The sequence below is a fragment of the Pungitius pungitius genome, chromosome 2, assembly GCF_949316345.1.
Source record: "Pungitius pungitius chromosome 2, fPunPun2.1, whole genome shotgun sequence".
NCBI lineage: Eukaryota > Metazoa > Chordata > Actinopteri > Perciformes > Gasterosteidae > Pungitius > Pungitius pungitius.
The window spans coordinates 11,560,594-11,577,715 of NC_084901.1; the positions used below are offsets into that span (position 1 = coordinate 11,560,594).

Below are 17,122 nucleotides of genomic sequence, written 5' to 3' on the forward strand. Positions count from 1 at the left end.
AGAAATTCCGACATGTATTTCCGGTGACTCGCGGAAAGCGGCGGAAACTCAAAGCTGCTGTGTAATTGCACCTTTTAGCTACCGAAGCAGCTCTTTCTTTATTGTGCGTAACAGTTTATCTACAGATTTCAAATGCCGGACTATTTAGGAAACGACCAAAGGAAGACCAAAGAAGAGGAGAAGGATGATGGACCGATTAGAGGTAAATCTAAATATTGAATACGATAAACAATGTTTTTGCTCAAAAGCAACATCGACATTAGCTATCAAGCTAGCGTTAGCGTTGTTTGTTAGCTCTTTTTTAAACCAACGGCCAGGATAACCGTTGTGGTTTGGCAAACATAACACTTAAGATATTCTCAGTAAAGACTATTAACATTGCAATAAAAAACATTTGGTCATGGAAGTGCTGCATCGCAGAGTTCAACAGCGCTGCGAGAGGCCCAATGTCAGAATGCTAACTCATTCATGTTGTTCTTCATAGCTTTGGACGAAGGGGACATTGCCCTGTTGAAAACATATGTAAGTACGACCTGACCCGCAAGTACAGATCTGACGTAACCTGTGAAAGGTTTGCGTTACTACTGATTCTCAAGTTTTGACGGGGTGCTCGCTTCTTATCATCAGGGTCAGAGCACATACTCCAGACAGATCAAACAAGTGGAGGACGACATTCAGTCGCTGCTCAAAAAGATCAACGAGCTGACAGGTGGGTGATAAAGCCGTGAATCCCCTTAAAAGACCACAAAGCCGTGTGTTTTATTGTGAGTGTAAAATGAGTTGCCATTGCTCAAGCGGTTTCTGTAAATCACTGACTTCAGGTGGATGCTGGGTTTTGTTTGAGGTTCCTGATGTGTTTTTGGCTTTGGCAGGCATTAAGGAGTCAGACACAGGCCTGGCTCCACCAGCACTCTGGGATCTCGCTGCCGACAAACAGACTCTGCAGAGCGAACAGCCACTGCAGGTTGCAAGGTAAAACAAACTCTGATTTTGAATAAATCACGATGTTGTGGAATAAAACAAGATCATGTGTCTGCTTTTTTGTATAGCTGCTAAATATGTATATATATATTTTATCTAAGCTTATTTGATATGGACATCACAGTGGAATCAGATGTGTCATATAATTATGCACAATACCTAGTGTTTGTAGTGAAACTCTAATTTAATGGTCATTTGGTAGAATGCTGTCAGTCTTTCTTAGCTTTCATACGGCATCACACGGATAACCCGTACGTCAAAAATAAGAAGAAAAATAATCTTTCCTGTACTTAATACGCCTTTTGTGTTTGAATTTGTATATTATGTCCAATTTATATCTCCTAATTTGTCTTATGTATTCAAAAAGATGCACAAAGATCATCAACGCAGACTCGGAGGATCCCAAATACATCATCAACGTCAAACAGTTTGCCAAGTTTGTGGTGGACCTGAGTGACCAGGTGGCCCCCACAGACATTGAGGAGGGCATGAGAGTTGGGTGAGGCAGAAGTGTTATTTAATGTATCAAAAACTATTTTCAAAGAGACATTTGTGATTAAATTTGCTAAAATCACAGTCTTTCTTTTCCAGTGTTGACAGAAACAAATATCAGATCCATATTCCTCTGCCTCCCAAAATTGACCCAACTGTCACCATGATGCAGGTAGGAATCGGCTCAGGAGGCCTCTTTGGGGAGAAACTCTGTGAAAAGTTTAAATCATGCATTTAGCTGATTTTTTCTTCTTTACCCAAATAACATGATAAATTGTAACAGACTTCCAAAATAAGCTCCAGTAACAACTTTGTTGTAGGTGGAGGAGAAGCCTGATGTGACCTACAGTGACGTTGGTGGGTGTAAGGAGCAGATTGAGAAGCTGAGAGAAGTGGTCGAGACCCCTCTGCTGCATGTGAGTGTTTACAAAAGAAAATCACACTTCTCTTCTGTAATTGATTGATCAAAGTTTCCAGTTCAGTCCAGTTTACAGGACTGATTGATACTGCCGTTTGTCCGCCATCGTGCATCATGTTCTTTTTTTGGGGTCCTCTGCTCATCAGCCAGAGAGGTTTGTAAACCTGGGAATCGAGCCACCCAAAGGTGTGCTGCTGTTTGGGCCCCCCGGAACGGGAAAAACGCTGTGTGCTCGTGCGGTGGCCAACCGGACAGACGCATGCTTCATCAGAGTCATCGGCTCCGAGCTGGTGCAGAAGTACGTCGGAGAGGTGAGTGTGGCACACCGGACGGAGGATAGCAGCGGTCAGATCAATGGCTCCTGATCGATGCAAACACTTACTGTTGGATTGCTCTTTGTTTGTAGGGGGCTCGGATGGTACGTGAACTGTTTGAAATGGCCAGGACCAAGAAAGCTTGTCTGATCTTCTTCGATGAAATTGATGCCATTGGAGGTACGGTTCTCCTTCTTTCTTTTTTTTGTAAATTTCCATTAATTTGTCAGTGGTGATTCTTAAAACGTGGTTTAAACTACGCTCGCATAAGGGCTACATCAAGAGAAACATTTGTAGAAACTAGGCAATTCCGAGCAACGCTGTGGTCGGAGATGCGTGCCAAACTTTTGTACGGAAGGAGAATAATAACGAATAAGTATGAGAGATTACAATGAGTTGGCCCTGCTACTGCAGAGACCACACTCAATTATTGGAGATTAAAATCCTCAATTGAAGTTGCAAAGTCAGTTTTTTTTTTTTTTTAAACCTCAAACCAGTTTTGATGGAGCATTTATTCCCATGTACAATTGTTCAACCAATTAAAAACAAACATGTGGATCAACATTTAAGCAGATCACAATCAACCCTACTAACTCTAAAACTTGTGCGATGCTGCCAGGCGCACGTTTTGATGACGGCGCTGGCGGAGACAACGAGGTCCAGAGGACTATGCTGGAGCTCATCAATCAGCTGGACGGCTTCGACCCCAGAGGCAACATCAAAGTTCTGATGGCCACCAACCGACCGGACACCCTGGATCCGGCTCTGATGAGACCCGGACGTCTGGACAGGAAGATTGAGTTCAGCCTGCCGGACCTGGAGGTGAGATCAGTGCTCACAATACACGCAGATATATTCTCATAAATCAAGCATTAAAAAAGGAATTTTGTCTGCGCACTTTGTGTAGCGTCTCACTGTAGTTTTTGTTTCAGGGTCGCACACACATCTTTAAGATCCACGCCCGCTCCATGAGTGTGGAAAGGGACATCCGCTTTGAGCTGCTGGCTCGCCTCTGTCCCAACAGCACCGGTAAGACAAATGCACTCCATCTCGTCAGGTCTTTTGTTTTTAAAGACTCATATTCCCACTAGATTAATTTATCACAACATGGCCTTAGAAGTAAAGGTTGCCCCCAACGGAGCATATTTGCTAACAATTGTCCTGGAAGCAGAGTTTGATGTGCATTTCACCCGCCAGGTGCTGAGATCCGCAGTGTGTGCACAGAGGCCGGCATGTTCGCCATCAGAGCTCGCAGAAAGATCGCCACGGAGAAGGACTTCCTGGAAGCTGTCAACAAGGTCATCAAGTCCTACGCTAAGTTCAGCGCTACTCCCCGATACATGACTTACAACTAAATGTACGTGTGTGTGTGTGTGTGTGTCTGGAGTTCTACCATGGCTTTTTACTGTCAGCGTTGAGTCAAAAAAGTCATGTCACTTAAATAAAAATAAAGTTTATTCCAAATTCTTGTCTGTTATTTGTTCAACAGTATAACTACACGGGAACTGTAAGGCATTCTGTATTTTACAAAAACACACTTTGATTTATTTTTAAATAGGTAACATACAATGCTACATCAAACAGCAGTGTTCTGTAACAACAAACATGACACATCCATAACAGCGGAAAATATAATTACGTGAATCCATCAAGATAACTTTTCAGTAACAGATGTGATGCTAGCATAGTAAAGGAAGGCACTATCAAGCGTCCACCACCAGCTGTAAATCAATAAATACATCCTTCTCAACAGAGCAGGGGTCACTTGAAAACAATTACAAAAGGACAAGCCTCAAAGTGTGTAACCAAACTCGGGGGAAAGCCACCACCTATGATTCCAATAGGGCTCAACAGGTGAGCCCGTACCAAGTATCCAAACAGTCGCTGCATTTAATCCTGTTGAGACTCCGAAAAATATACCATTTGTTAAGCACTCTTCACTTAAACACAACACGCGCTAGAGTCCGTTGTGTGGAGAATTTGGCAGTTAGTGCTCTAAAGTGCCACAAAAAGAAAAAACAATTGTACTTCACTGGTGTAATCTTTTGTCCGGTATGAACCCTATAGTCGATATGAATGATCGTTCCATTCATGCTAAACTGCTGCTGGAGCATCATGGTTCTGCTGAAGGAGCTCCCAGATCAGCCTTCCCGGTCAGGTCCCCGCTGCAGCCCTCAGTTGAAGGCACCGGCTCCCGTTGGGCTGCTTCATCGGTCGGGGCGGCGGAAGTCCGGGGATTTGAGCGGAGGCAGCGCAGGACGGCATCGTGGATGGTGGGGAACACCATCGACGTGCTCACGACCCCGCTGAAAAACTGTAAGGTGTCCAGCTCGTCCAGCAGGCTTCCTTGTGGATCAAAGCACAGATACGGGATCACAGGTGTGAACTCTGTTCTACTACCATGAAGGAACTTCATAGTATATAAACCATTACTAAAAGGATTCATCTTTATAGGTGTGGAGTAGCGAAGTTCACCTACTGCTATATTAGACAGTGTTACTTAGTCTAGCTGACGCTTTTATCCAAAACTATTTGTATATCTAACAGTGAATATGGACCAAACTAGCTACTAGCTAAGATACAATGAAAAAAAATGAGACTGTTTTTATGCATCACTCTACAAGACATTCTTATTCCCTTATATAATAATCGCTATTTTGTCAATACACAAGTGAGGCATCTCAACTAGGTCCGTCTGGAATAATTTCCAATGTTCCTGTTGCCATTTAAAAAGGGGACTAAATCTAAATGCGGCAAATGGTGACGAATTGACAAATTGAGTTGTCGTTTCCATTTGTTTGTTCAATCGTCAAGCTTTTGGTCCTCCTTTACTAAAGAGATGGTTGCTCCGCTTGTTTCTGACAACCACCGATCCCGATGTCCAATGACCTCATTCGGATAAAATATGATCTTAAAAATCTAAGTGCATCTTAAAAAACGGATAAAAAGTTGATGAATTGCAGAAAACAAGCGCACATTAACAGAGGAATTGACGACATAGACAGGAGACCAAAATGCAACTTAACTGCAGATGGCTCTGGATTTGAAGAATTTAAAAAAAGAGAAGTTTTCATTATTACTCACTGCTGCAGCCGGCTAGGACCACTTGAACATCCACAGCTGCATATTCCTTGATAACCTGCAGAGATAAATGCTCCCTTACTTCCTGAGGTCCAATCCCTCTGAAACCCACCCTCCGACAAGCACTCCTAAGTTGGAACGTCAGAACAGACACCAGACGGACGCTGAGGGGAACCTGTTTGATGGCTTTGGCTCCCACGGAATCTATGAAGCTGCAAGGTGTCCAGTCCAGGATGATGGAGTGGACGGCACTCACAGCAGGCTCAAGGAAGACGGCCTCTTCAGGGCTGGACGCACCGCCACTTTCCCCCAGCTGGCCATTTGTGTGCGCCTCTGCCGCGGCCTCGTAGGACAAAACCTCATGGCTCACTTCCTGCTGCTTGTTCTGGAATCAATCATCACATGCAATCTCAGAATCATCCAGAAACATTCAGAGATTATGGTTTAAGTATCTAGTATCTAGTCTTCATTATTCTTTATTTAGTGAATCATCCATTTAGTTTAATTATACTTTAGGGCGGGGCTACAGTGATTGACAGGTTGTTTTAATGCTGTGGGAGTTGCTGGTGTTTTAAGCTTTAACCCCTTCACAGCAGGTTTTCAGATATTCAAAGATAACTTTCACGGTGACGACATGGACTTCTTCTACACACTCAAGGGCTTAAAATGGTTATTTTATGATGAAGATTAATTTTTTGTTATCGACCAAATTGTTGCATCAGAATTATTTATATTTGATGATTTGGGGGGCAGCACGGTATAAGTTCTACACTTTCTTTAAAATGACAGTTACTGGGAATGTCCTTCATGAATTGAGTTTTCAGTCTGTGAGAATCCCAAAGGCCTGACAGGCATCAGCCTGCCAAACAGGTTCTTCAGTCCCTCCAAGATCACAAACCACCAACACAGCAAATATGCAGCATGCCGACTGTGTACAGAAGCCACAGGGAAGAGGAACGGGAAGCAGCACTCACCGTGCCACACAACTTCATGGAAGGGTTGTTGTTACTCTTTGCCTTCTCCATTACTTTCTTCTGCGTTTTCCGAGCGGCTTGCAGGGCGTCCGGGTCCACTCCTGTCTGCAGAGACATCATCAAAATCCTTTTAATGGTTTGCTGAAAACCTCGGCCGTGCACTTGGCACAATGACTGATGCCCCCACAAGTAAATCTAATAACTTGTACATTGAGGACACCATCTGCCCTCACAGAAAGAGTAATGTGATCAGGCTTTAATCTAATGTAATCTGCGACAATAAACAGCTGCTCCTCCTGCCTTGTGATTGAGAATTAAAAACCTCAGAAAGCTCAAAGAGTCTCGCATTCTATATGACTAAAAGTCAGTTTAGGTCTTTAAAAAATGTTTCAAATGTTCACTAAAGTTGCCATTTACCACTGTACTTTGATTTTTTTGTTAACATCCATCTTGATCAAAGTGGAACATTTAGGCAAACAAGCATATTCCTTACCAGCAACTCCCTGCTCCAGCTTCATTGTTGCCACCCTCATCTTTCCTGGGACAGATTTCCCAAATACATAGAAAAAAAATAATCTTCTTGCTGATGCTTTATATGTGGAAGTCATATAGAGGCATCGCTATCACAATGAGACGCTTGAGATGCTAGTTAATTTATGGGACTCGGCCCGCTGCTCTAATCTCTGACTACTAGTCTAGACCAGTGGTTCTCAACTGGTCTGGCTCCGGGACCCACCATCACCCCTTTATGACAAGCCGCGACCCAAATCGATGTTGACACCGCTAGCACCCCCCAGTCGACGGGGTGGGGTGCTAGCGATGTCGACGGAGGGGGGTGCGAGCGGTCTCCACCTCTTTGTGGGCTCATGTTGGCTCACATTTAATTAAAAAGGCATCTGCGAGCCACTGAATTGTTTCTCTCTTGGTATCGTCGGTAGTGACGACCTACGTAGTTATGGCTTTTACCCATTCCAGACTTAAACCATGTGATAAAACCCCTCCCATTCCACTGAGACGTGTTAGCAATATTCCTCTATATAAATAAACATACAGCTAGGATTACCTTCTGTTTGAGGGCGCTCACATAAAGGTCACTGTTGACAAAGTAGACCGAGGCATTGGAGTAGAATATCTTAATCCCCTCGTATTCAGCCGCCTGGGAACAAAACACAGATCACAGGGGCTCAGAGTTCTGACCAGTAGACCTGGTGGGAAATGTTGGGCCTTTGTTCAGACTCACCTCTTCATACTCATCCACATCACAGTACAACCCCGTCCCGGGAACATGGCCCAGAATGGCACTCTTTGGGCTGCAAGACACAGAGAAAGGTGAGAAACTTTTGCTTCAGAATCCTCGGCTATACCACCAAACGATGTGATGTGTGGCATCAAGTGTGTTTAGTGAATGTAGCTCAAAAGGATGTTATGGTAACAGGCAAATGAATATCAGCACCTCTGTGTTCTGTAGATGACTGATAGTATGGCGAAGGAGATGGCCACCAGCAAGCCGTAGTCGAGGCCCAACAGCACCGACGCCACAAAGGCCACCAGCCAGATGGCCTGAGAGGGGAACAGGACGACAGGAAGCTCAACAGCAGAGCAACAGAGTATTGGAAATCTACCTTCACATGGTTGACGCTTTGCTAGTTCCCCATGACATTAAACAGCAAACTAGATATATTGTTGTCTTCAGTAAGGGAAAGGAGAAGTTAACAGGAGCTCTGTAGACAGATATAATGAGACGCCAATAGACAAGGTTGCAAAGATATGGAAAGACAGGAGACATCGTGACACTGGGGACAGAAAAAGGTTTAGGACAAGATAGTGTAGAGACACCAGCTGTGGGACAACGGTCTCGTGTGTGTGTGTGTGTGTGTGTGTGTGTGTGTGTGTGTAGACGCTAGGAGACAGAACGGGAGGGCCAGCGTGATAAAGTCAACCGACCAGAATGAGCTAGTTAGACCAGCATCAACATACCAGATAGAGGAAGAACATCAAGATAATAAGGAGAGTAGTCAAAATGAGGGAGCCAGAATGGAGTCAACACACCAGATAGGGCGGCTAGTGAAGGACAAGGAGAAGAGTGCAACAGCAACAACAGGAGGAGAGTTACGTAGTTAGGATTGAAGGGGAGGGCTTCAGTGTCAGACTATTTTGGAAAATGTATGACTTTATGCTAAATGCTATGTTACGCTACTGGATCTTTTGTGTTTGTCACACATTTTTACCTAAGTGTACAATAAATGCATACAATATTTCAATGCTGTCAAAAAACTGCTTTAGAAAGGCACACAAGTGTGTTCAAAAGCACATAGAATTCCCTACGCCGGGCCAGGATGTCTGTAGTTTACTGTGTCCTGATGTTCTGACTCCTGGTGACGGGCGGCGCCCTTTAGCGACTCACTTAACTTGCATTCGATCGGACAGACTCACCAGCTCGATCTTGCTGGTCCTCCACAGCACAGGAATGTCTCGAAACTGTTTGAACATGCCCAACAGGTTCACCATGATGACAGCAGCCAGGGCAGTCTGGGAAACCCAAAAGACCAGAGAACAAACACATCGGAAAACAATTTACGAGGGGAAACATGAAGCGCTGACTAGTGTTTGTGACTTTGATTCTGTGTCAGTGGAGCCATCAGCCACTGTTGGGAAGGCCGCTCCACTGGCGGTGACCCAGACAGGAAGCTGGAAGCCGCGCCTCATTAGCGGCAGCGGCGGCGGCGTCACCCACCTGAGGGAGCGGCTGGAAGACGAAACCAATGGCCACCACCACGAGCAGCACCATGAGAGACGCCAGCAGTCCCGCAATCTGAACACACAAAGACACCGTGTCAACATTGTCGCACACTAATCACGGTTTAACAACACCAATTTAGTCAGGCAAGATAGTGTAATCACTACTGTGAATGTGCTACCTGGGTTTTTCCCCCAGTGCTCTCCTGCACCAGGCTCCTCGACATGGAGCAAGTGATGGCAAAGGTTTGGAAGAACGAGCTGATGAAGTTACACAGGCCGAGCGCGATCAGCTCCTGACGGCACAACACAAAGGTTTCATCCCAAGACATTCAGTGGAGCGCAAAATAAAATATTGAAAAGGTGTCGTGCAACTTTTGAGACGCCAATTAGAGGGCTAAACTTTAGCGGGAGAGACACACAAAATCTGTTGACGTGAAGATGACGGATGCTACTCATCTTCTATGGAGAGCAAGGGAGACGGCTGTGTTACACGGAGGAGACCGCGAGCTTCAGTAAGTGAATCTAAGATTTGCATTATCACTGATCCATCGCAAGGCAGACTCAAGAAACTCTGATCAAACGGCCCATTTCTGGCCTCAAATGTTGTCAGAAACATATTTTTGGGGAATGCTTAGCTGCCAAGTGAAAGTTTGTCACCTAGCGGTCATGTTGGAAACAATCAAGCTGAAACAAAGGCCGGTCCACCTGCAGGGGCAAACCGCCCTGTCCGTCAGCCAGATTTGGTACATCTCTCCACCCTCAATGCATGCGAGAGCACAGATTGTCGCGGAAATGTGCTTCGCCCAAGACGTCCGGACTCACCTGGTTACCATCCACGCTGTAACCGTGCTTCAGGGCAAAGGTCTTGGCAAGCGAGATGCCCATTGAGAATCCTACAATTGCTACGGCGAAGGAGTCTGTGACCAAACTGGGGAGCAAAGAGAACTCCGGGGCAGACGGAGGAAGAAGCCTGCAAACACACAAGATGACACATTAAACATCTGTGTGGTGTGATGTCATGACGGCTCCCTGCGTGGCTTGATGTGTTGAAGAGTGCAATTGAGCTAGGAAACGCATATTCTAAAGTTCTCTGCAGATCCGGATGCCGCAGTTGGAAACTTCCAGGGCTGAAAAACATTGTCTGAAATCAGAAATGTGAACGCGACAACCTACCCGGTGGGTATCTTCCCGACCACTTCCACTTTGTAGTCTTCTGATAAGGACAGTCCATACGAGATCCCGGTAGACACAATAACCACAATGATCTCTCCAGGAATGGGGATGGGCAGCTTCTTCTTGAAGCGCTCGTTGAGGTCTTTGACCGCATACAGGAAGACGATGCACACCAGGCCCAGGATGACAGTGGGCACGTTGGTGCTGGTGATGTCACTCAGTACCGCCATGACGCTCTGGGGGCAAGAGTGGAACCATTTATTGTGCAAGCAGTCATTGCAAACGCACAACTGGACCACAGCTAGAGAAAAAAGGAGGCCCCCTTTGTCGATAAACCAATAAAAAGATATTGAAAACATACATAAATGGCGGAGAGGGGCCCACTGAAGCGCTGCGTTTTCACCCCCAACAGGTACTTCAGCTGAGAGACGACCACGTGGACCGATGCAGCTGTGGTGAAGCCTCGCACCAGGGGCTCTGTGAGGTAGATCGCCACAAAGCCGAACCTGAGAAGCCCTAAAGCAAGCTGCAAAAAAAAAAAAAGGTTAGATGCAAAGGGAAAGGAACAGGCCAAATAGTTAGGATAAACAAAAACATGAAATCAAGGTGTTGCTACGCCAACAGGGGCTCAGACCGCCTGCCGCTTTGGGTCAACATGGATTTCTTAGCGTGAGAAAATCTCAGCAAGCTGTATCAATTTACTGGGATGTTTGAAACAAATAAGATAATGTGTTTGGGGTGGGGGGGGGGGGGGGTGAAGGGGGGCTGAAAGGTGAAATCAACAGCAGCTTCTTAGTTGTTTTCCAGGCTCACCTGAATGATTCCCACCAGGGTGGTGAGCACAACAGCCACTTGCACCCTGCGGGCGTCCCGGGCCTCCACGTCCAGGACGGCGGAGGCGTTGGATCCGTTGGCAGGCAGGACGTAGAACATGGAGTCCGGGGCCTCCCTCACCGCAACCGCCCCGATCATCAGACTTATCACCGCAAAGGTTCCTGCAGATCCCACACAGAGGGCAGAGTACTTCACCTTCCCAGGCTTGCTTCGGTTCAGGACTATGATCTCCACGTAACTGTGGATTCAGGCAGTATTCCTTTGATTGAAAAATGCTGTCATTCCCAGCACTTGAACACAATGCCTCAAAAGAAATTTTGCAAAAAGGTGAATGGTATGCACTACAAAACAAGCATGCCATGCTGACATTGGAAACGGTTTATTTTCCTACAGTTCAGTGCAGAGAGAGTACTCAGCAGGAAGGAAGCAACACAGTAACAGCACGAGACCTTTTACTCAAACACACACACACACACACACACTATTGTGTTGTCATTTTATCTCATTGTTTTAACTGTAACTGGGCCATGACTTGGTCAGTGTCCTAGGTTCACAGTCTATTATCAGTGTTGTCAGTCACTAGACTAGAAAAAAAGGGAGGAGCAACCCCTCACCAAACATGGGCTTGTAAGAGTTATGATGCGTTCACTTGGAATCAGGCATATAGCACCCGGACGGTCAAACTAGGTGGCATAAACCAGCAGAGGTGCAGCAGCTTAACCTTGCTGCAACAAAGCTACTTACAATCCTACAATAATTGCATGAAATAGTTAACCACAACATAATTTGATATATATCCTATTGTCTCACCATAGCGACATACAGTTGACATTTTTTCATTTTGCCAGTCAGAGGATCCTGTCCAGTGTGACTGTGGGGTAATGCCCTTTAGAGGTGTGTACGTGCACCTGTCTTGCCCAGCACTTGAGATTTATTCCCTCTCAATCTCTGCCCAGTTAAAGGAGCATCGTTTCCAAAGCAACTTCCTTTTAATGCTCAATGAAGTTGGACGGGTGGCCTGTTGGGAATGTCTTCCCATGAGCTGTGCTTCTTCAGAAAGCTCATTAGTTTCATACCCAGAGGTGAGATGCAGCCCCTTGGGGTGTGGGACAGAGGCAGATGCCGGTCCCAGCTGATCTGAGAGTGTTTTTTTTATATCGATTGGTTTAGCTACTCAAGTTTGGGTCAAGTCTCTGATTGCATTTAGTGTATTAAAATATCACTCTTTAAATCGCACATGGAGCTGGAGTAAGGGGTACACTTCCATTCATGAAAACCTGTAGCTGCCATTAAAACACTGCATGAGGACGTGTTTCTTCTCTGAAAGTATCACGGTTATTACTGTAACCTGTAAGAAGAGACAGATCCACACACATGGCAATAGTAATTAAGGGGGATGATCAGCAACAACAATTACAAAAACCTTTGATACACTTTTGAATTAAAATACACACACAGAGACATTATAAAGAAAGGGAACTTGGCTGCTTCTTGAAGCTGCATATTAGAACCCACCACAGCAGATGGCACCAGACATACAACCCAAAAGTAAGAGACTTCAAGTCTGTTTCTCACCGACAGAAATATGTCTGGACGTGCCAAAGAAGGTGTAGAGCAGGACGGGGTAGAATGAGGAGTACAGACCATAAACTGGAGGCACAGCAGCCAGCATGGCATAGGCTAGACCTGTGGAGCAAATAAACAAAGTCAGCAGTCCCAGGAGACAAGTGCTCAGAGCTGCACAGAAATCACAGCAAAGACAGCGGGAAGCTGAAGCTGCTGGCCCGACAGCTCCACTGCTCTTGGTCAGAGATTTATTGGGTTAACTGGAGAGATCTGTTCTCCCAAATCCGACATTTGAAATTAATGTTTAGGTCATGGACCTTGAGGCAGCTGCACAACTCCCGTGCTGAGACCAGACACCACGTCCGAAAACAGGTACTGCTTGACTGGATACGACGGCAGCCATGTTAGAATCGGCAGAAAGGTCAAAGCTGCCGCCTTGGCCCTCTTTGATGAACACCTGTACAAAGGGAGAGAAGCATATTTCATTTATATGTTTGTACATAATTATCATATTATAATACGGGCAGATGAAATCAAGCATTCTGATTTTAGTTTGGTGGCAATCGCCGAATCTGTTACAGGAGACACACGTACAGGGACTATTTCCTCCAAGATACTGAAATGCAATACACAACGTTTGGTGGCTACAACTAGTCTGTGCTGAAAGGCAGCTGTTTACTTACTATTATTAACATTGCTGGGAACCGTATGATAAAAGCAATAAGGTACGAGAGGCTGTACTTTATTGTCATTAATGTTACAGTTCAAGGGTTGCCTAACAACACCCATCAACTGTAACATTAAGTTGCTTAAATAAAACAGACTTTGAAAGAGAGAAAACTAACATTTCCCGCCACAGAAAGTTAGCTAGAATGCCTGTCGTTATTTTCGTTGACCTCAGTCCGTCATCGGGCAATAAGCGGGATACACAATAATCTTCTTCACAACATACAGGAAAACTGCCCCACTTGGCTGAATCACCTTCACACCCGATAAGGTGTCCAGTCCTTGTAGCAATAACAGACTCACTACAAGCCCTATCAAATCAGATGTCTCAGTAATGGGGGGGTGATTAAAAAGCGTTCTGAATGCACACAATAAGGCCTAGAGAGGTTTCTCAGAGGAACAGAGCAAACAGACATCACACAACAACAAGCCAGAGCACAGGTGATCAAAGGCAGACCACAAATATTTAAAGTTAAATAACTTTAAATGCGTCAATATACATCTGCGAACCACGTTGGACTGTTGTCGTTATGCTTTAGTTTGAAAAAATAAAGATTAAAAAATAAAATGAATTTACAATTACATTAACCGACCACTTATCGACCATCAATAAACAACATTGATAACTGATGAATCATTTAGATTAATTGTCGAGTAAACGGTTGCTGCTTCATTTAATCTATTCGTCAAAGATCGGGTTGATGATGACACATAATTCAGTAAACTTACTTACTTACTTTTATCGGCAGTTTCCTATTTTGTGACATTTAAAAAAAGACTACACCCAGAATAAATCAAATAATAAAATGTATATATATTTTTTTAAATGTTAAAAGAAAAGTGAAGCAGATTCCTATAAATGTCAATATATTTGCACAATTGCTTCCGATAAAAGTATTTGATCAACAAAGCCGTCATATGTGATTATATGGGTGAGCATTATGTGATGGTACCAGAGGCTCCTTGGAGCTTTCTTCTTCATTGCTGTATACTTTCTTTGTATAAAATGTTAACCGAAAAGGATTTTAAAAGAAACTAGCAATCAAGTGGATACCATACATTTGGATTTGATTTCTTAAAGCTCAGCTGACTTCTTACATTCATTCGCTGAACCCACACTTTGCTCTTTGGCTCCATATTTTCATTATCAATTATGATGTCTTTTTTCCCAATTGTGTGATCTCTATCACACATCAGATCCCAGTACTGTAGTCTCTTCGATCCCCAATAAGTTGGAAAAACAGAAACAAATGGACTTAATTGCACTGTGTTGTCTTTTTCTTTCTTTTTGACCTGTGTGAAACAGGTGCCTTCAGCGGGACAAACACAGCTGTGAACTCCGGAGTGTAAACTCACCGGAACTGTTGTGCCAGCTTCTGTCCGAAGGTGGTGGAGTTGTCCTTGCGGTTGAGGAGCTGCGAGCTGATGAAGGCTTCATCATAGACCGGACGCTCTATCCGGTACAGCGGCTGGGAGTCGGCCTCATCTCGAGCTGCAGCTTCTTCCTGCTCCATTACAGATGCAGCCAGAGCATCAGTCTCCCTGATGTTGTTTACCTCTCCCATTTTATGCTGTCCCTCATTGCACGTCCGGCCTGCTAAAAAGAATAAGAAAAGGCCAGATCATTGTTACAACACTCCAACATTTCAGTCACTGCTTTCGTGCAGGCGATCACAATAGTGGGCGAGAGTAAAGCCACCCAGGTGTGAGGGTGTGCATGTTTGTGCTGATAAGGGAGACAGTTGGGCATGCACGGCCACCACCTTTCAGTGAATGCTCTATCAGATTTTGAGCAAACAACTGTTTTCCTAATTGCAGTTTACAGCAGGTTCCGGTGGATGGAGAACATTTCTCTCCCCAATCACATGTGCTCGTATTTCGACATCTGCGGAATTCCGTTTGTACTTTACGTAAAAGAGCGCAGTTGGACTCAAATGTTCACAGGAATTAATGAATGAAGGCTTTTGTGCAAGTCTGCCAGGTTGTTTGAGGTGAGCAGGTTAACTAAACCCGGAGAAGAGAAAACACGAGTTTTCAGTTCCAGAAAGAGCGAATTTACACTCTTTTTTTAGGTTATGTTATATTCCATGAAGTGCCCGAAAGCCACACGGTTCAGAGCCTAAAGTTCTTTCTCTTCCCTTTTCCTTCATATTAGCTAGCTAACGTGATATTGATGAATGACAAATAGGGAATGTATACTTATACTTGAGAAAACGAATAGAAAAATGACGTGACAGCAGTGTTAACAAGTGTCTCACTGCTTCGCCTCGCTTTGACAGGAGACCGGTTTAGGGCTCCACAGTTCAGAATGTAAGCTTAAGCTTTTTTACACATGAATATGCTAGTAACGATGCGTCTCATACCTGCACACTAAAGCTGCTGTCGGGGGGCTGCTGGCTGAAGGATGTGAAGTTACCGATTAACCGGCTTGGTTGAAGTTCGCCAAGAGAAACGTCCTTGGAGGAGAAGAGTCGACCGAGAAAATCCTGTTAAACACACAGATGGGGCTGTGCGGAGGAGATGACTTACTCTGAGCCGAAATCCGTTTTCATCTTCCGGTCTTCAGATACGAGCGTTGATCTTGACGCATGCGCTGTTCTCCCGCGCCGGTTGTAGTCCTCCACGCAGTGAGCCGCTGCTTTCCTTTTCTGATTACTCGTTAAAATGATGCTTGATTATGCATACCATTACTTAGTCTATATTCAACATGTCCCATACCGTCTCATTTAAGACACATTATATGCACTTTCATATTAAATACATGTTGGTGGTTTAGTTACTATTTCTTATACAACACCGTTTTGGACTGACGGGCGTATTTTTTCTATTCAGTTATGTAAGAGGATAATGATAGAAATAATAATAACTAAGGCCTGGACTTGAATCAGAAACAGAAAAAAACATGTTTCATAACCTTCAAAACAGTACCCATTTTTTTTATGTCCCTCCAGCTAGAGAGTGGTGGGCCGATGATGACAGAAGTCATGCATAGAACTAAAAAATAGACCAAGGGAGAGGTCTATGTCTTCTTTTGGATCTCTGTTTATTTGGGGGCAGGAAGCTGGAGGATATACGTAGGACCGCAGCGTCATGTCCTGACGTGTTCGTCACGGGGTTTCCTCCTGCTTTCTGAAAATGAAAAATTAATTTCCTAGCAGGTATCGAATACCAGCAAAGTAAGGGTCCCTCGCATATCTTTAAAATATGAAACATCAAACAAGTTGATAGTGATGGGAACACTAATTGTGACTCATTTGTTATATTATGATTTTACATTCGATATCCAGTTGATTCGTTTTTTATATCAGTTATTCTCAAGTGGGATATCCTTAATCTTATCGATATATTGGTCCTTGTGTGATGTTCCAAGAAAGAGAAAATCATATAGCCAAATACAGGCCAAAGGTTTTGACCTTTTGAAAAATAAAATTTAACCAAAAGTTGGATTATTATCAAAAAATACAACAATGTTTTAAAAACAACAATAAGTGAATGAAAAGTATTTTTGGGTTGAATATAATTTTGATTTGGGAGGTTTTCCTGCAACGGCCAACTGGGAAGAAGCCCCCGGGGAAGCCCCAAAAGAAATTCTATCTACACAGTGGTCTGGGAACGCCTTAGGTACTCCCAGTCCAAGCTGTTAGAAAGGGAAGTTTGGAGTTCACAGCTAAAAAAAAAGAAATAAAATCGATGAATATACAATAAACACAAGCAGGAATAACAAACACAGTTTTGGTTCAGCAGGCAGTAAACATTAAGAGGAAAGCGCTTGATAAGTTGTGGAACAGTTAAGTATATCAGATATGGTTTGTTTGAGGATTTTC

The 17,122-nt window shown here is 44.2% G+C and overlaps 2 protein-coding genes across 3 annotated transcripts; one reads left to right on the forward strand and one right to left on the reverse strand.

Annotated features, from left to right (window-relative positions):
• Nucleotides 1-10: 10 nt before the first annotated feature.
• Nucleotides 11-3,669, forward strand: psmc2 (proteasome 26S subunit, ATPase 2). The gene is made up of 12 exons (XM_037459789.2): nt 11-202; nt 485-522; nt 628-709; nt 873-972; nt 1,349-1,480; nt 1,573-1,645; nt 1,794-1,889; nt 2,038-2,202; nt 2,298-2,385; nt 2,825-3,027; nt 3,138-3,234; nt 3,403-3,669. Exons 1-12 carry the CDS (start codon nt 133-135, stop codon nt 3,558-3,560), a joined length of 1,302 nt encoding a protein of 433 aa, XP_037315686.1. The 5' UTR covers nt 11-132; the 3' UTR covers nt 3,561-3,669.
• Nucleotides 3,670-3,692: 23 nt separating this feature from the next.
• On the reverse strand, nt 3,693-15,846 carry slc26a5 (solute carrier family 26 member 5). Of its 2 annotated transcripts, none has more exons than XM_037459785.2 (18): nt 15,662-15,846; nt 14,655-14,892; nt 12,890-13,029; nt 12,582-12,692; nt 10,986-11,167; nt 10,534-10,698; nt 10,173-10,408; nt 9,822-9,969; nt 9,179-9,292; nt 8,995-9,072; nt 8,694-8,789; nt 7,714-7,820; nt 7,501-7,570; nt 7,324-7,416; nt 6,261-6,365; nt 5,462-5,671; nt 5,290-5,344; nt 3,693-4,551 (listed from the first exon to the last, which is right to left on the reverse strand). In XM_037459785.2, the coding sequence occupies exons 2-18, from the start codon at nt 14,861-14,863 to the stop codon at nt 4,319-4,321; spliced, it is 2,352 nt and encodes a 783-aa protein (XP_037315682.2). In that variant the 5' UTR covers nt 14,864-14,892; nt 15,662-15,846; the 3' UTR covers nt 3,693-4,318. The 2 variants fall into 2 exon arrangements, with proteins under 2 accessions (XP_037315682.2, XP_037315680.2); XM_037459783.2 differs by having other exon boundaries at nt 14,655-14,895; nt 15,662-15,845.
• Between the last annotated feature and the right edge of the window lie 1,276 nt (nt 15,847-17,122).